General features: G+C 37.8%; 1 protein-coding gene across 1 annotated transcript in view; it reads left to right on the top strand.

Moving 5' to 3' along the window:
- Positions 1–15,501, top strand: part of EIF3H (eukaryotic translation initiation factor 3 subunit H) — a 68,542-nt gene that overhangs the window by 43,555 nt on the left and 9,486 nt on the right. The window contains exons 2-4 of the mRNA XM_014965665.1: positions 7,518–7,685; positions 9,176–9,275; positions 10,669–10,818. Of these exons, the coding sequence (XP_014821151.1) occupies positions 7,529–7,685; positions 9,176–9,275; positions 10,669–10,818 (407 nt within the window). The 5' untranslated portion in view covers positions 7,518–7,528. The remainder of the gene's footprint in view (positions 1–7,517; positions 7,686–9,175; positions 9,276–10,668; positions 10,819–15,501) is intronic.

The raw sequence follows: 15,501 nt of genomic DNA, 5'->3' as shown, positions 1-15,501 counted from the left end.
GCAGTTGCTTCTTAAAGACCATTATCAACAAAATAGTGAAATTGTATTGCTTGATTTCAACTTTAATTTCAAGATGTTAGTTTAAAATGGTTTTCTGAATTTAAAAATGGTTTTTAGAAGACTCAAGTGTTTTAATGTTTCTGGAAGAGAATATTATAATGCTTTTATCCTTTGGAATAATGTTGCATACCTTAGAAGACAATGTTGTAAATTATCTTGGCAGTCTTGCTTATCTTCTTTAGACTATTCTTGAGGCTCTTGTGTGTTTATTTATAAACAGTACAGGTTTCCATTATGTTGGGTTCTGTAGAGAATTGTGTGGTCAGTGAGATTTATTTAGTTAGTCCAAAGGCTCATTTGAATGTTTGCTCATGTGTTAATAAAATGATATGATAGCTTGATTGGTTTGATTGCCTCCAAATTCAGTGGTTCTGTGCTTAGACCCGAGCCCCAGGCTTGCTGTCAGAAGACACTGGGTGAGTGCCAGCACATGTGCAGGAAGTGGTGTGCTTCCTTCTGCTGCTTTCCCGTTGTCCCGTCACGCACATCCACATCTCCCCCTTCCCTTGTTTTGCTCATTTTCTCTGAAAACTTGTCCTCATCCTCCTTTTTTCCTACCAGCGACAGAGCTACCCTTTCCTACCTTGCCCTGCTTTGGCAGGAGGTATGTCCTTGTGCGGGCCCGTGTCTTGGAGCCACCTCTGTAAAACAAGAAGAGTAGTGACGGGCAGTGACAGCCTGCCCTGGTGTGGTGTCCCAAACTCCAAGACTTACCTCTGCCCGTAATGCCCAGACTCTAGTCATCAGCTCTGACAGACCATGTGTGGACAACTGCTGTCCAAACTGGTAATAAATAACAGTCTGGAGATACGTGCTTTCATCTTGGGTAAGTATCTCCAGACAGAAGCGCTCCAAACACGTTGTTTTATTTTTATTATGTTCCTGTTGCTTTTCAGTGTTCACCTACTGATTGTGATACCTCCTCTGGGTGTCCCATACTTTTTCTCTAGAGCTCAATTAACATCACACAGTGCTGTAGTAAAACTAACATTGAATTGTGATCGAGGTTAAAAATGAATGAGTTCACTGAGCATACCCAATGAATAGTTACTTTAGAGTTTTCCCCCTTCTGTTTGCCCCCTTCTTTCTCATAAAATGATGGACTTTCTGCCTTAGGAAGCATTAAGACACCAGCAAAGCCTCAGTTGCTGTAAAGAGCATCTACTCACAGAAGGCTTGCTCTTGCTAGAGCAGTAGCATCAGTGGCATAAATGGAGGTGATTGCTACAGATTTGCTTTCAATTTATGCCATGGTCTGTGAAGAAAACGCAGATTTGTACAGAGTGCTTTTCAGATGGTGTGCAGCTTTTCCACCACAGTTGTGAACTCATTAAAATACAAGAATTCTTCAAGAAAAATTTAATCTGCTTCAGATAAATATTTTCTAGCCCTTTTTTCATCCTTGAATTTAGCAATTAAAATGGAGTTGAATTAAGTCTTTTGACTCATTTTTGGTTTTGTGGTCTTATGATTGACTATGACTCTTGGACTTTTGCCTGTTTTCAGGTGATTTTTCCCATCCAGCTACTCACAGGCCCTGGTCCTGGTCTGCTTAGCTTCCAAGTTTAGAGGAGATCAGGTGTTTTCAGCTTGGTATAGCAAAAGTGCATAAAATAGAGTACTGTTTTGTAACTGTGACTTGATATTTCAGAGGAGGAAATGAATATTATTGAGGAAGGCAATATTTACTTTTATTTTTTTTTCCTCCCTGAATAGGAGAATTGTTGAATTACTCGGCTTGTACATTTGTCTTGGGAGAAGCGTGGGGAGGTTGAATATAGATAAAAATCTGCAAATACGTGCATGCATATGTGTTGCACACTTAAGCTTAAGAAATACATTTCAACGGTATCTGAAGGCTTTGATAAAACATTGCCTTTGCTGGAATTAACTGTCAATTCTTGTTTCTCTTTGCTCATCTTTTTTATTTGTATTTTTTAACCAGAATAAGTTGGTTGTGGTACTAATTATATTTGTATCTTCACAATTGGAATTGTTATCAATAGTTGCAGTCATTGTGATTCATAGTTTTTTAGGCAATTAATTGAGATTGTGTGTGGAGGGAAACGAATTAATCTGTTGTCTCCATAATTCTCTGTGCTTATTAAATTAAATAAATCAATTTTCCTTCTTTTCAAATGCATAAGCTGGTTCCTTGAACTAGCATCTGCTAACTTGTTTTAGTCATTGAAGATACTGTCTGAAGCATACATGTGGTTTGGCAAAGCTTAATATGTATAGAAAAAACAGAATTTTTTGTGCTGCTAAAAAGTACCACATAGTGTATAGCACTTGTTCAATACGCATGCTACCACATGGTAGCACTTCAAAAGAGACAAATTATTGCCTTAAAAATACTATCCACATTAGTAGTGGTGCTATAAAAGGAATATTTTAGCTGCTTTTCAATATAGTTTGACCAGAATAACCAAAATTGGCTGTGTTCATGTTGCCAGTCAAATTCAGGGAAGTGTTAGTGCAGGAGCTGGATGCTTTTCCTTCTGATGGACTTCTGTGTCCCATGGAATGCATGCCCAGTCTTGAGTAAATTTTAGTAAGTGACAACCCTAAGTTTTACTTTGTCTTCTGGATGCCCAAGAATCTGCAAGGAAACAATATTCATCTTCAGATAATCCAGAGAGTCTTTTTGAGGAGGCTGTTGGGGGTGAGGGAGCAGAAGAGGGTTACCTTATTCTGGAAGTGGTGACCTGCTCTCATGAAGACGTGTAACTTCTGCTGTTCGAGTTCATAGTTTAAGGACAAATTTGTGAAACGTGAGTCAAGACAAACACTTGATTGTGAAATCCAGACTGGAGGCTATGCAGATGTTAGTGGTTTGTAGCTGGGAGTTGGTGGTTACCTCCTTTGGTAGTGCTGCCCATGTCCAGTGTATCCAGCTGGGTGAGCAGCAACATAAAATCAGTCTATGGCCCATGGTACAAAGTTCTTCCTCTTCGGTGGGGCTTGGCTGCGTAGGAGACATATTGATTGCTGTCCTTAAAACCAAATTTCTTAAGGCTTATCAATATAAAATAGGTTTTGGAAATTAAAGCCTTGAGCATCTGAGGTACCATCAAATGTATTGCCTCCAGGCCACCTTTGCTCAGGGCTTTGCACGTCATAGTATTTACCAGTAGCTTGAATGTGGCTGGGCTGAAACGCCTCTCATCTGATGGCCACCGTAACTATTTAAGGACTAAATTTCGGCAGCACGTATGTTGATAGGTGACCTCCTGAGAGCTGGATTTTAATGAATGGTTTATAAAGAAATAAAAATAATACAGCGATAAATAAACTTGTATCATGTATCAGGTTGTGACAAGAACACTTGTTTTGGAAACATTGTAGAAATAAGCTGTTTTTTCAAGAAGGATGTGAGTTTGCCGGTTGTTTGTAAACTCTGGTGTCTTTGATTTGTTTGTATTTTAAAATCCTCACATGGACCTTTTTTTTCAGTGCCTCACTTGATTTGACCTTTTCTTAAATTAGTTTTTTCAAAGAGTGAAGTTATTGACCGAGAATATTTTAAGGTGTTTAGAGAACGTGGTTGAGTTGTCCCAGTGTTGAACAGATCATCACATTGGTGTTCAGTTCTTGGCCTTGTCTCTGATTTATTATATAATTTTAAGTATGAAATTTTCTGATTGGTAAGGTAGGGTGTATACTGCCTGTATTTTAAAGCCCAGATAAAGTTTCTAATGTTGCCAGTACATTTTAGAAAAACAAAAAGTGTTTACATTATTTTAGTATTTAATCTTTTACAGCAGGTTTGTTATAAAAAATATTTGAATTCAGGGGGAAAAAATACCCACCAAAGTACTGTAATAGGATTTACTGTTTTCAATCAAGGGATTTTCTTAGTACAAATTCATGCGAGTCAGTCATATTCAAGCAAAACACCCATACTGTATAGTTTTACACTTTTTCTACTTTAGACAAATTACAGTAACACTTTCTAGCTGCATTAATCCCCCCTTACTCCCATTTGTTTACAAACTAGCTAAAAAATTGCCCCTTTTTTAGCTCCTTTTAAACCTCCTTTTTAGGAAGGAGGTTTATTTTAATAATAGCAAAATAGAGAATCTTCTGTTTAAAAAAAATAATGAAATTGACCAGCCCTGAGAAGGGTGCTCAGGAGATGTGTGATGATGGCTCAGGAGACTGAGCCTGTGCCCTGTCAATGCAAGAAGTATGCTGAGAAGTGCAAGCGTGGTTGTTGGGTTTCCTCATCGTAAGGACACTCCTGAACAAATAATTTGCTTAAAAATATAGATACAGTGTATAAATGTCAGGGAGAGGGGGAAAGTGTGCTGGTCTGGCTGTTCCCTGCCCTTTTCCTCGCTCAGTTCTGGGCACTCTCAGACTTCATGGTGCTTTTTAGTGGCACCTTTGTGACGTGGCTTGGGAAGGACGGTGACTTGAAAGAGTGAACTCCTCGTTAGCAGAAATGCGTGACCATCCTGAGTGCTAGCAGATTGAGAACCGGGTAGAACAAGAGAGCTCTTTCCTAGTCTGTGCTAAACTTCTAGGTGAAAAGATGATGTTCTGTAGATGGGACAGAAGATGTAAAGAAACAGTGGTAACGATATCAACAAAAGCAGCTTGGAGGCTGTTACCCATTTGTGCAAGTTGGCAGCTTGTTGGAGCTATCTAGCTACTAATACATGTTATAAAATCTATATGTTTGGTTAAAAGAGTTTCCATTTCTCCCTGGTGGGGACTGCATCATGTTTTAATTTCTGCAGTTGTTTTCCCAAGGCAGAGATGTTAGCTATTGATGCTTTATTGGTTCTTTGAGATTTTTCCGCTATTGCCTTCATTATCATCTAACTGCTAACAGCCACGAGAGGAGGAATTGCTGACTTGAAATCTGGATGGTTTTCAGCAAGTTCTTTTTCTTCTAGACGATACTTCTTACGCTTATGTTCAGTTACACATTGCTGGTTATACCGTGTTTAAGAAATTTGTCCTGGAACTTGGTTACCAGTTACCTCTCAGACAAACACTTTTAAGAGCATGATAAACCTTTATTCAAGTTTTCTTAGGGCAGTGTTTTCTTAGGTTATTCCCTCTCTTTAACATTGCACCTCTTAAGGGACAAATTGTCTGAATGGGTCAACCACATGATTTCATAGGCATTTATATGTAAGTATCTTTTTTCCATCATTACATGACCACCTCTACTTTGACAGTGCCCTCAATTACAAAAGAATTGCCACTGCAAGGAGCAGTCTAGCTCAGCTATCTAAAAATCCACATTTAACTTCATTCTCAAAAAATGTTTTATCTCTTTGAGCTGCTTTTGAAAATCCCTTTCTAGTTTTTCCTTTTCATGACTTCATTTGGCTAGAAGGGCTCTAACCATAATTTCATGTTTCAGCCTGTTGTAGTGCATCGTGTCAAAAGCAAGTCTCGCTTGCTTTCCAAACAGATATATCTTTGAAAACCTTATTTTAACCAAAATAGTTTATTGTAGCTACATTTAATAAATGGATCATATGCTTTTTCAATTCAAAATCATGGTCACAGCAGGAGTCTTTTAGCTTGTCCTAGGGGAGATCTATGTTCTTTATGATTTAACTGTAAAATTTAGAAACTTAACATCTTCCCCTTAAGAAAACCACCCAACAAAACCTTGTAAGTTTAAGGACTGAGCTTTCTTGATGACCTGGATCTTAGCTTTGCTCTTGTGAGAAACATTGAGATGCCACCTGCTAAAGCGTCGGGGCTGCTGTGTGAGGAGTGTGCTTGAAACCAGCCACTGTTTCTGGAACTTGTGCAATGAAAGAGGGATTAAAATTTATTTCAATTTGGCAAGGGGGAAGGTTTTCATACTGACTTTCAGATAGCTGTTTGGGCAGTTCTGCTGGCTCTCCCCAAGGGCACAGTGGCATCTTCAGATTTGCCTGGGCTTAAAGGCAGCCCAGGCCTGGTCTCTACTCGTGCTGGGGAGAAATCCAGACTCCAGCCTGGGTGGTTTGGCTGTGTTAGTTTTGGGGTGTCTGTATTATCATGGTCTCCTGGATGAACCACAAATTGCAAGTCATTTCTATTAAGATGTTATGAAATAGAATGCAAGCATCAACAGATGCTGATGGAAGAAGTCTGCAAGGGTTGATATGAGTGTACATAGATTACTTTAAAAGTACAGTCAGCAAGATATGGCAATTTAATGACAAGGGCCAGCAGACTGCAGAATGTCGTTTGTGCTATAAGGGTGATAAGTTGGAAAAATATTTGTCCAACGTTGAAAAATGTCTCCTCATATCTTTAAAGAATATGGTTGGATTTTTTTTGCTCTTGCAAGGGTATGAAGTGAGGTCTGAAAATGTAGCACATTCTATTCTCTAATTAATTTATGTTACTTTCTTTTATAATGAATATCATATTTTCCTTTGTGCAAGGAGAAGCCTTGAAAAAAATTAACAAAAATGAATGCATAGGAGGGGGTTATTTTTATCTTTCTACACTTTTCAGCTGCAAACAAAATGTAGGCATTGTGTAATATTGTTGCATTTGATTTCCCATCAGTTGGCTGTGAGCGTTGCTTCATCTGATAATCACACTGAAATCTGTTTCCTCAAATTTAATTGTCAGGCACGGTGTCTGTCTGTTTAAAAGGTCTGATAAGTGATAAGGTGTGTTGATGTGCTAAATGGGATTATGTTAAACATTCCTGAATAGAACTCTGTTCCATCAAGGCAATCTGTGTGAATGAGCGTTTAGTAGAAACAGAATTTATGTGTTGGTACAATGAAACGTTACAGCTGTTGGTGTAAAAAACCTCACAAAAACCATTTTCTACTGTCTAAGGTAACTTACTATATATAGGTATGTGTGTGTGTATTGTGTATACTATTACACATACGTGTATACTTATGCATTAAATACATATAAAAAGAAGAAACTGTTGAAAAATTGAGGATAAATGCAGTCAAAACTATCTGACAGCTGTAGTTGTCCCCCAAACTCTAGTACCAAAAATGTACATTGTGAAAAAGATGTAAATAGTTTATCTTCAGTTTCATAAACTCATTAAATAATTCACCTTTTGATTCCAAAAGTTGTCTAATCCTGGACAGTATTGCAATTTAAAACAGAGTATTTCTTTGTTATAAAATGGTAAAATATTACTCCTTAATGAAACCCAGTCTCAGATATTTTTTTTTATGAATGAGCAAAGTAATACACACTGTAAATGATGTGTAACAGTTTGTTGATCACTTTAGCAATTAACTGAAAAAAGTCTGCTTACTCAGGCCAGGCTTACTCTCATTCTCTGAGGAAGCTCTGGGTTTTAATGAAGACGGTCCAGCAGTGAATAAGCAAACCTCTACGCAGTTGCAAAAATGAAAATAAAATAAAATCACAATTTACTCATTTAACATCAAGCTCTCTCTCGAAATAGTGCAGATCATGTAAGTTTACTTTTTAAACATACTTTTTATTTAATCTAGTTCAATACCAGATGGAAATGATGCGAAGCCTGCGCCACGTAAACATTGATCATCTTCACGTTGGCTGGTACCAGTCCACATACTATGGCTCTTTTGTCACTCGTGCCCTCCTGGACTCCCAGTTCAGTTACCAGCACGCAATTGAGGAGTCTGTAGTTCTCATTTACGGTTAGTATGAGGTTTCCTTTATTATTCTTTTCCCCTCTTAATATTATTACTACTATTTTTGTATTCTGTCTTTTGCCTGTAAGAGTAGCCTGGCAGGCCTTTTCGAGTAAATACCAACCCTGTGTCTACGGCAGCCTCAGCAGCAGCTAAGTCTAGACAGGGTTTCCTTCTTTCTGTTTATTTTTCTTGCTATCAGAGCCCTGATGTGTACGTTTTGGAATGCTGGAGTAGCTGCTTCATTTTTATTCCTTCATCTCCCCTCCCTCGTGGAAGGGGCTGGTGGAACCCGACCAGATGTCTAACAAACCCCGCTTGCTGGCGTGTCTGGCTCTGTACGTGACTGACCAATCATCGCACGAATTGCCAAGGTTTTTTTATACCTCTGACAGAAGCATACAAAACCTGGACTGTTTCTTAGCACAAAGATTTTTTTCTTTTCTGCCTATTTAATGGTGTTTCCTCAAGCTCTCCAGACCAGATGTTCTGTGCTGTATCAGAACCGTAGGCAATTTAACAGCTTTATAGCCTCCCCCTCCCCAAACACTCACAGTTTGCCATATCTGGCAGACTTGCATATAGTTTCCAGCTGAGAAGTAAATGTAACGTCCTGAGTATCTGTCAGAAAAAATACTAATGAATACGATCAATCTTATGAGCTGCCCCAAAATTGTTTCAGTATGTTAACAATTGGATTACAGTAAAGAACAAGTTGTTAAAGTATACTTATATTGGCTGGAAACATTGCATCATCAGACCTTGATGAATTTTCCACTTGTTTCAGTCTATTTTGGTTTTCATTTTATCACCGATTGCTAAAAGTTTTACTGTGTTAAGTTTCAGACAACATGAATGTTAACACAGCTTTTATTCTCATGTTGGCATGCTTCAGCCGTTATCATGCTTCAAGTGTTAAGCTTCTTTGTCCTAGGAATGTAACAGTTTGTTTAGAAAATTTCCCCCTAAATTCAGCAGAGTATGTCAAGGCAAAACTGATCTTTTTATATACCAGTTACGTTGTTATGCACAAAGCAGCAGGGCAACTTGATCTGAATTAGCTTATTGCTACTCCAAAATTACAGGCTTTTTGTATAAAATGTAGTTTAATGAATATTTTAATTTACTGCATAATGACTGGAGGGGAAAAAATCTTTATTTAAGTGAGGTACCTCTTACATGAGTTCTGTAGATAGTTCATATGAAAGAAAATAAAAATGTGAATTCGACCTTTAATGGGGAAATAATGTTGTGAGTAGAATGGGTCTAGATCCCCCCCATGTTCTCCAAGTTAATTTTATTAATTAGCTTCACTCTATACAGTTGGATGTATTTTACGTTTCAGTGTAGGTTTACTTCTGCTATAGTGTCTTTTCTGTGTTGGTTGTCTTAATTTTTTTTAGCAGGGCTACTTCTGTTTATGTCATTCAGATATTTAAAAAAAAAAAGGCAATCTGGAGGTACTAATAATATACTTCCTCCATTTTTAATTATAGATCCCATCAAAACTGCCCAAGGATCTTTGTCACTAAAGGCGTATAGGCTGACTCCCAAACTGATGGAAGTTTGCAAAGAAAAAGACTTCTCTCCAGAAGCGTAAGTAACTTAAAAGAATGTTTTCTCATAGGTTTTGCTGGATTACATGAGGAAGAAGGGTACATGGCATGATGAAAGACTGGATTTTAAAATTTCATGTAATCGTGTGCTCTGGGGAAACTGGGTAAATATTGGTAGTGATAGACGTGCACTGATACAGTGGGCTGAGAAGGCATGAAAGTCTGTTTTGGGCACCTACATAAGGGCTGAAGTGGTGGAACTTGGACTGATTGTGGAGATGGTCAGCGGGCTGGCTGTAAGGACCATGGTGAAGATAGCTGGATCTGGGAACAGAGTCAAAAGCATTAAAAAAAAGAAATGGAGAAGGGGAAATAGCTGGTCTGTCTTTAAGCTCTTTTTTTCCAGAAGGAAAATTGAACAGGTATTCTGGGATAGCGGTTCTTCTGTATTTATTCCACACAGTCTTCTGGAGTAAAGTAGGATAATTACTGTGTTTCAGAAGATGAGTCGCTTGCAATTGATGCAGGCCCTAACTGGCATCTTTTTCCTCAGACAGCTTGGTGGTCAATGGCAAAAGGACAAGCACTTGTTAAACTTTCTATCTACACTGAGCAAAAATGGAATAATTTCATTGCTTAGTGTCAAAAAAATAACATTTCCATGATGAACAAATGAATCTGTGCTTAGGCAAAGAAAAAAGGGGGGGGGGCAGCGCTGAAGGCAAAAAGGAAAAGTTTTTTTTTTCCAAAATCCAATATGCATACAGAGAAGTTAGGGATATATTTCCTAGAAACTTACAGGTCGTGTCTTTATTTCCAGATTTTATGAAAAGTATTACTGTCTACTTTTATAATAAAGCAATAACAATAGTTTTTATATGTATATTGTAAAAAATTACATTGACATTTTATATTTTAATATCCACCATGGAATTTAATTATTCCAAAACACACACTATTTTGTCAATCTAATTTCTGGCCAGTAAAAATTTTAATTATTCAACTATTGGGGAAATTATTTTTCATGGTAATAGTTATGATTTTAAGGGTATTTCAGTGTCATCTGGTAACTAACTGTTCACTTCTATTTAAGAAACCCTGAAATCAGTAAAATATTTTGGAAGGGGCAGAGTTAATCCTGTCAGTACAGTCTTTTGCTGGAGGCTTTTTCATGTAAGTAATGTATTAGCAAGCAAAGCGGCTACTTGACTTCTGAGAGTTTTTCCTAGAGCAGCTTTTCCTGGTCTTTGTAAACGTGGGGTTTTGCCATGCAAATGCTCTCTTACCAAAACTTGACTCTCGTTTGATTGTGGAACTATGAAAATCAAGAGTTTTTACAAAAATGCCAATTGTTGTTGGAGCAACAATTCAAAAAAAAAAGAACAAGAAAGTTACTGTTTATATTAATAAATTTTTTTAAACTTTTTTCACAGCTTGAAAAAAGCAAATATTGCTTATGAAAACATGTTTGAAGAAGTGCCCATTGTAATTAAGAATTCATACCTGATCAATGTGATGTTGTGGGAACTGGAAAAGAAATCCGGAGTAGCCGATAGACATGAATTGCTCAGTCTGGCTAGCAGGTAAGTACTTGTTACAATAATGGATGTATTTTTATTCGCTTTCCCAAACCACAGTTTAACACCTTGGGTGAAATCCCAGTCTCATTACAGTCCATGGAAGCTTTGCCTTGACTTTTAATGGGGTTAAGACTTTACCCTTCATGTTCTTTTGCTGAAGGAAAAACTGCATGGTAAAACTCCAGCATTATTTCAAGGACTAAATTCAGTCTGTGATCCGCATATACCTCTACTGCTTGATCTGTCTAATCTTTTCAGTAGTGTAGATTTCTTCAAGAAAATACTGGCATTCATAAAATTCAGTCAAGTAGATGTGGAAATAAAAATTGGTTTTGTTAAGTATTCCTTAAGTAACTCTATAAATCATTTTAATAAAGAGTAAATCACATTTGTTCTACTTTAGTAGTTGAATGCATTTGAAAATGAAATGCAATAATAAAGCCTCTATCAGAGAAACTGTCAGACTGATTGTCATGACAGCCAGCATTCATGATGTCAGAAATTGTTCAAGAGTTTCTAGAATTATCTTCTCATAACTTTACCTAAGAATAACTTTTTGTTCTTATAGCACTTTGCCCTGAAAATACATTTATGGTAACAAAGTAGGCATGGCCTCTAGCAGTACGGTCAGAATTTTGGTGATGCTTAAATCATATTTAGTGAAGTACAGTTAATTGGATTATTATTGGGATGACCAATATAACCAGATGCAGTATCTTGTTGCATGTAGAAACTGGAACATATTTACTAATAGGGGGTGTTACTAATTTGGGGTGTAACACTTCCTTTTTACCTCAAGCTTTTGTCTGCCAGGATTCTGGTCCTTTCTGACTCTGACAACCAAGTCAGCTGAACACTAGCGGCCTCTTTTCTCTTCCTCCTTCCCACCACCCTCCCTCCCCCCCCCAACACGTAAGGCTTGTGTTAATGGATCCATATGGCTAGCGGTCCGTATGTTGCCTGAGCAGAAATTTTCCACTTTATTTTCATTACTTGAACTTATGTGGGTGTATTGAGGGATCTGATAGCTTTTGGAGAAGGTGGTCAAGAGAAAAAAGGTAAGGGTTGAACTCTGCCATGGAATTTGCAAATGTTGCAGGAGATACTTAGTCAATAATTTTGTGCAGTAAAGTTATAACTTTGCACCTTGGAATTTACGAAGTGAAGAATTTTTGCTGAGATGTTCAGTCTGATTGACTTTGCAGGCTTTCTGTCAGGCTCTTTCCTTGGTCAAAGATCACAAAGCTTTTACCATCTGAGGAGAGAGTGAGCCCTGGATGTAGATGATGACAGTGATTTTTCATGAGCTCTACCACTTCACTGTGAAAAAGAGGATTGTGTGAGAATACAGCAGGTTTTCAGGGGAACTGACAGTGTTGCTTTGATGGTTTCTGTGCCAGGGTTTACTCCTGTGCAAAGGGTTGGGATTATCCATCACCTATCACGGTGCTATCCTAGAATTCTGGAAATGGAAATTAATTTGAACAGATCACAAACCACAGTACAAGTTTTTCATCAGCTTTACATCTAAGGTAGTAACTGTTCCGTACCATTGCCCTGACTTAAGATAAACGGTAAGAGCTGTACAAATTAATTTCCTTCCTGGAATGATGGTGTTAATAGCCTGGTACAAGACGGGCTTTTGTGTTGGTCCTCGTTTCAGTAAATGAGACTGATCAAGAAAAAAATGAGCCCAAAAGAAAAAGGAAACTCCATCATTTGTGTTTAGGAATCCTTCACAACAGAAAAAAAAGGAGGACTTTTTTTAAGAGAATCAAGAGTTCTTTTCAGTGGGTGTTTTCTTGGAGCAGTCCAGTGCTGTTCTTGATGATGAGACAGGTGGGACTGGATTTTTTGATAAACCTGGTTAAAGGTACCTTTTCAATTAAGTGTGTTTCTTTGAACTTACACAGTTACTATCCTAAATACTGTCAGCAGTTTCTTGAGCTTTTTGATGTCTAAAATTTCCCACTAATGGGGAATTAATTTAACAGATTCATCAGTTTTCAGGGGTATTTCTGAATTATCTCTCTTGACCTAAATTTATGGCAGCATTCTTGGCTCATCTGGTCTATTTGAGGAACTTAAGGCGTTTAGTTTGGTTTGAAGGAGAGTAATTTTGGAAATTACCCCAGTTTGGTTTATTATGGAGGTTTTTGTAAGTGTCATCTTTTAATATTTGATAGCTGCTTTTAGTTACATTCAGTGATATCTTACATTGGTATAACTCATCTAGCAAATTAAAATATTTTCATGTTCATTTATTCAAGGTAGGGTGACTTATACTGCCTGCTGAAATATTTAACTAGTTTTTACTTGAATGCAAGTACGAAGATTTCTTTGTCAAAGAATATATTGCCTGAAGTAGGGGAGTTCAAACCCCAACTATTCTGGAATGTTATTTTCACTTTACATTTCCTTATTTTTGTATGTGAATACTTGTGGCTAAAACACTTCAGATACCAACTTTTAATTTTGGTGCATGTCCTCCTCACTTAATTTGCTTGTCGTAGAATTAGTTGGCAGTAACTTTAAGGATATTTTTTGGGGGGTGGGTGTGAGGGTGGTGTTGGTTCAGATTTTTGGATTTTATTTGGATTCTTTGGGAGCATCCCTGAACCTTTTTTAATCTTCTGAAGCAATGGTTTTGGCAATGAAATTATTTACCCATAATTCTTCTCCTCTGGAGAGTTTGTTTCATCAAGATTCTCACATGTTCAGCCACCCACCTTGTCTGAGTTTGAAGCGGTACCTATTTGAGGTACTTTGTCTGCACCTTAATATCTTTCTCCTTTTGAAGTATATTTGTGATAATTGTATAAAGTAGTTTACTTTTTTGGGCATAAATTTGTGTTTCTCTTGTGAAAACTGAATTAACTGGAATTTTCTAGGGAAAGAAGTTGAAGGCAGAATAGCACAAGGCTAGCAAGTAATAGCAAGTAAAGGCCTTTTACTCAGACTGTTATCCTCCTGCTACCCTTAAGGACCAAAATGTCTTGAAGACCTTGGAGTACTGCCAGTCTTTTGATAGAGACTCAAGAATTAAAATCCTGTCAGATAATGTTCCAGATCTTCAGAGAAATAATTGCAACCAACTTTCCCATTCTCATCCATCTCTTCCCTTTTCTATTGATGATCTAGTTTAAATTAAAAAAAGCTTTTTTGTGGTCTAGCTTCATAATAGGGTTGTTCTATAATATCTCAATTTGTCTCAAGCAATTTTTCTAATAGTGTGCGTCAGTAGAAGCAAACATGTGCTGAACATTTACTGCAGTAACATCTACTTGGCAGATATATTTTTCAAACATCAGATGCAGTATTTTTGTAAAAGTGACATAAGGAGGGTTACTTTGGCTTTCAAAAACAATATTAACCTTTATACATTGTACTGCTTATTCAGAAATCTCAATGTGCTTAACGGATTATTAAGATAATTATGAAAATCTCTAATTTGCAGATGGGGGAAGCTGACACAGAGAGGGTAAATGTGTTGCCCAAAGGCACACATCAAAGTTGGAGTAGAAAAGGGAATGGAGCTTGAGACTCCTGACTTACATATCTCATTCAAACAAAATCCTCTTAAAAAGAGCACAGGTTGAACTCAGGCTGAAATGCTGAGATGTAAACAAGTTCTGCTAAGCGGTGGGAACGTTCCTTAGAAATATTTAATCAAAAAGATGTGCTTTGCCCAGCAGTACCTCTCTAATCCACCCAAAGCTGTTCTCACCAGGAGGAGAAACGCTGCACAGGGTGGCACCTTTCCCAAAAACCAGTAACTCCGAGAGGGGCCTCAGTAGAGCTGATGGAAAGTGGAAAAAACGAAGCAACAGATACAGTGTTTCCTTACTCTTGCTTTTGCTGCTCCCTTTTCTCATCTTCCTTAGCCAGGGTGTAAGCAAACCGAAATTAAGTGAGAGGATCCGTTTATAGTGATCGTAGGCAAATTTAGGGGACCATCTTTTTTTGGACACCTCCAGCTTCAGAATTGTTTACCCAAAAATTCAGTGCTGGGGTACAGCACAAGGAGTCAGATCTGGGAGACTGAGTGCCTCTGCTCCCTCCTGGGCCAGCACAGGTAGGTGGCCTTCTCCAAAAGGGCAAGCTGAGGCCCACGAGCTGTGTGTGGAGACAGTTGAAACTAATGAGCAGGACACAGGAAGCTGAGAACAATGTGAATTGCTGCCTCTCCTTGAAGCTTTGGAATCTGACTCGAGACTGCGTTTTGGGTATTTCAGACCTTTAGCGAGTGTGTGTCTGGAGTCCTTTCCTGATTAAAGATGCTGAAGTAAATGTGGGCTTCATGTGTAGTTCCCCATTATGAATCCTACAGAAGCGGAGCCAGTTTGAGGTTCCAGCCCCAGCTGCTTGCATCATTCCTCCCCACTGCCCCCATTTCATCTCTACACCCCTCCCACCCTCAAAGATTTTTATTCCCTCATCTGTTTCGGAATATGGCAGTACAAATAGCTTTGTGGAATAGTCTGGTGGAAAAAGTCAGGCTCCCACTCTTCCCTTCCAGCCTTTCCCTCAGCCTCCCTAAAAAAAAAAAAAAAAAAAAAAACACAAAAACACCCAGGGGGGGTAAAAAAAAAACAACAAAAAAAAAAAAAAAAAAAAAAAAAAAAAAAAAAAAAAAAAAAAAAAAAAAAAAAAAAAAAAAAAAAAAAAAAAAAAAAAAAAAAAAAA

This window comes from Calidris pugnax, unplaced genomic scaffold (assembly GCF_001431845.1).
Source record: "Calidris pugnax isolate Ruff unplaced genomic scaffold, ASM143184v1 scaffold41, whole genome shotgun sequence".
Lineage (NCBI taxonomy): Eukaryota > Metazoa > Chordata > Aves > Charadriiformes > Scolopacidae > Calidris > Calidris pugnax.
This window is presented reverse-complemented; position numbering and strand designations above follow the sequence as displayed.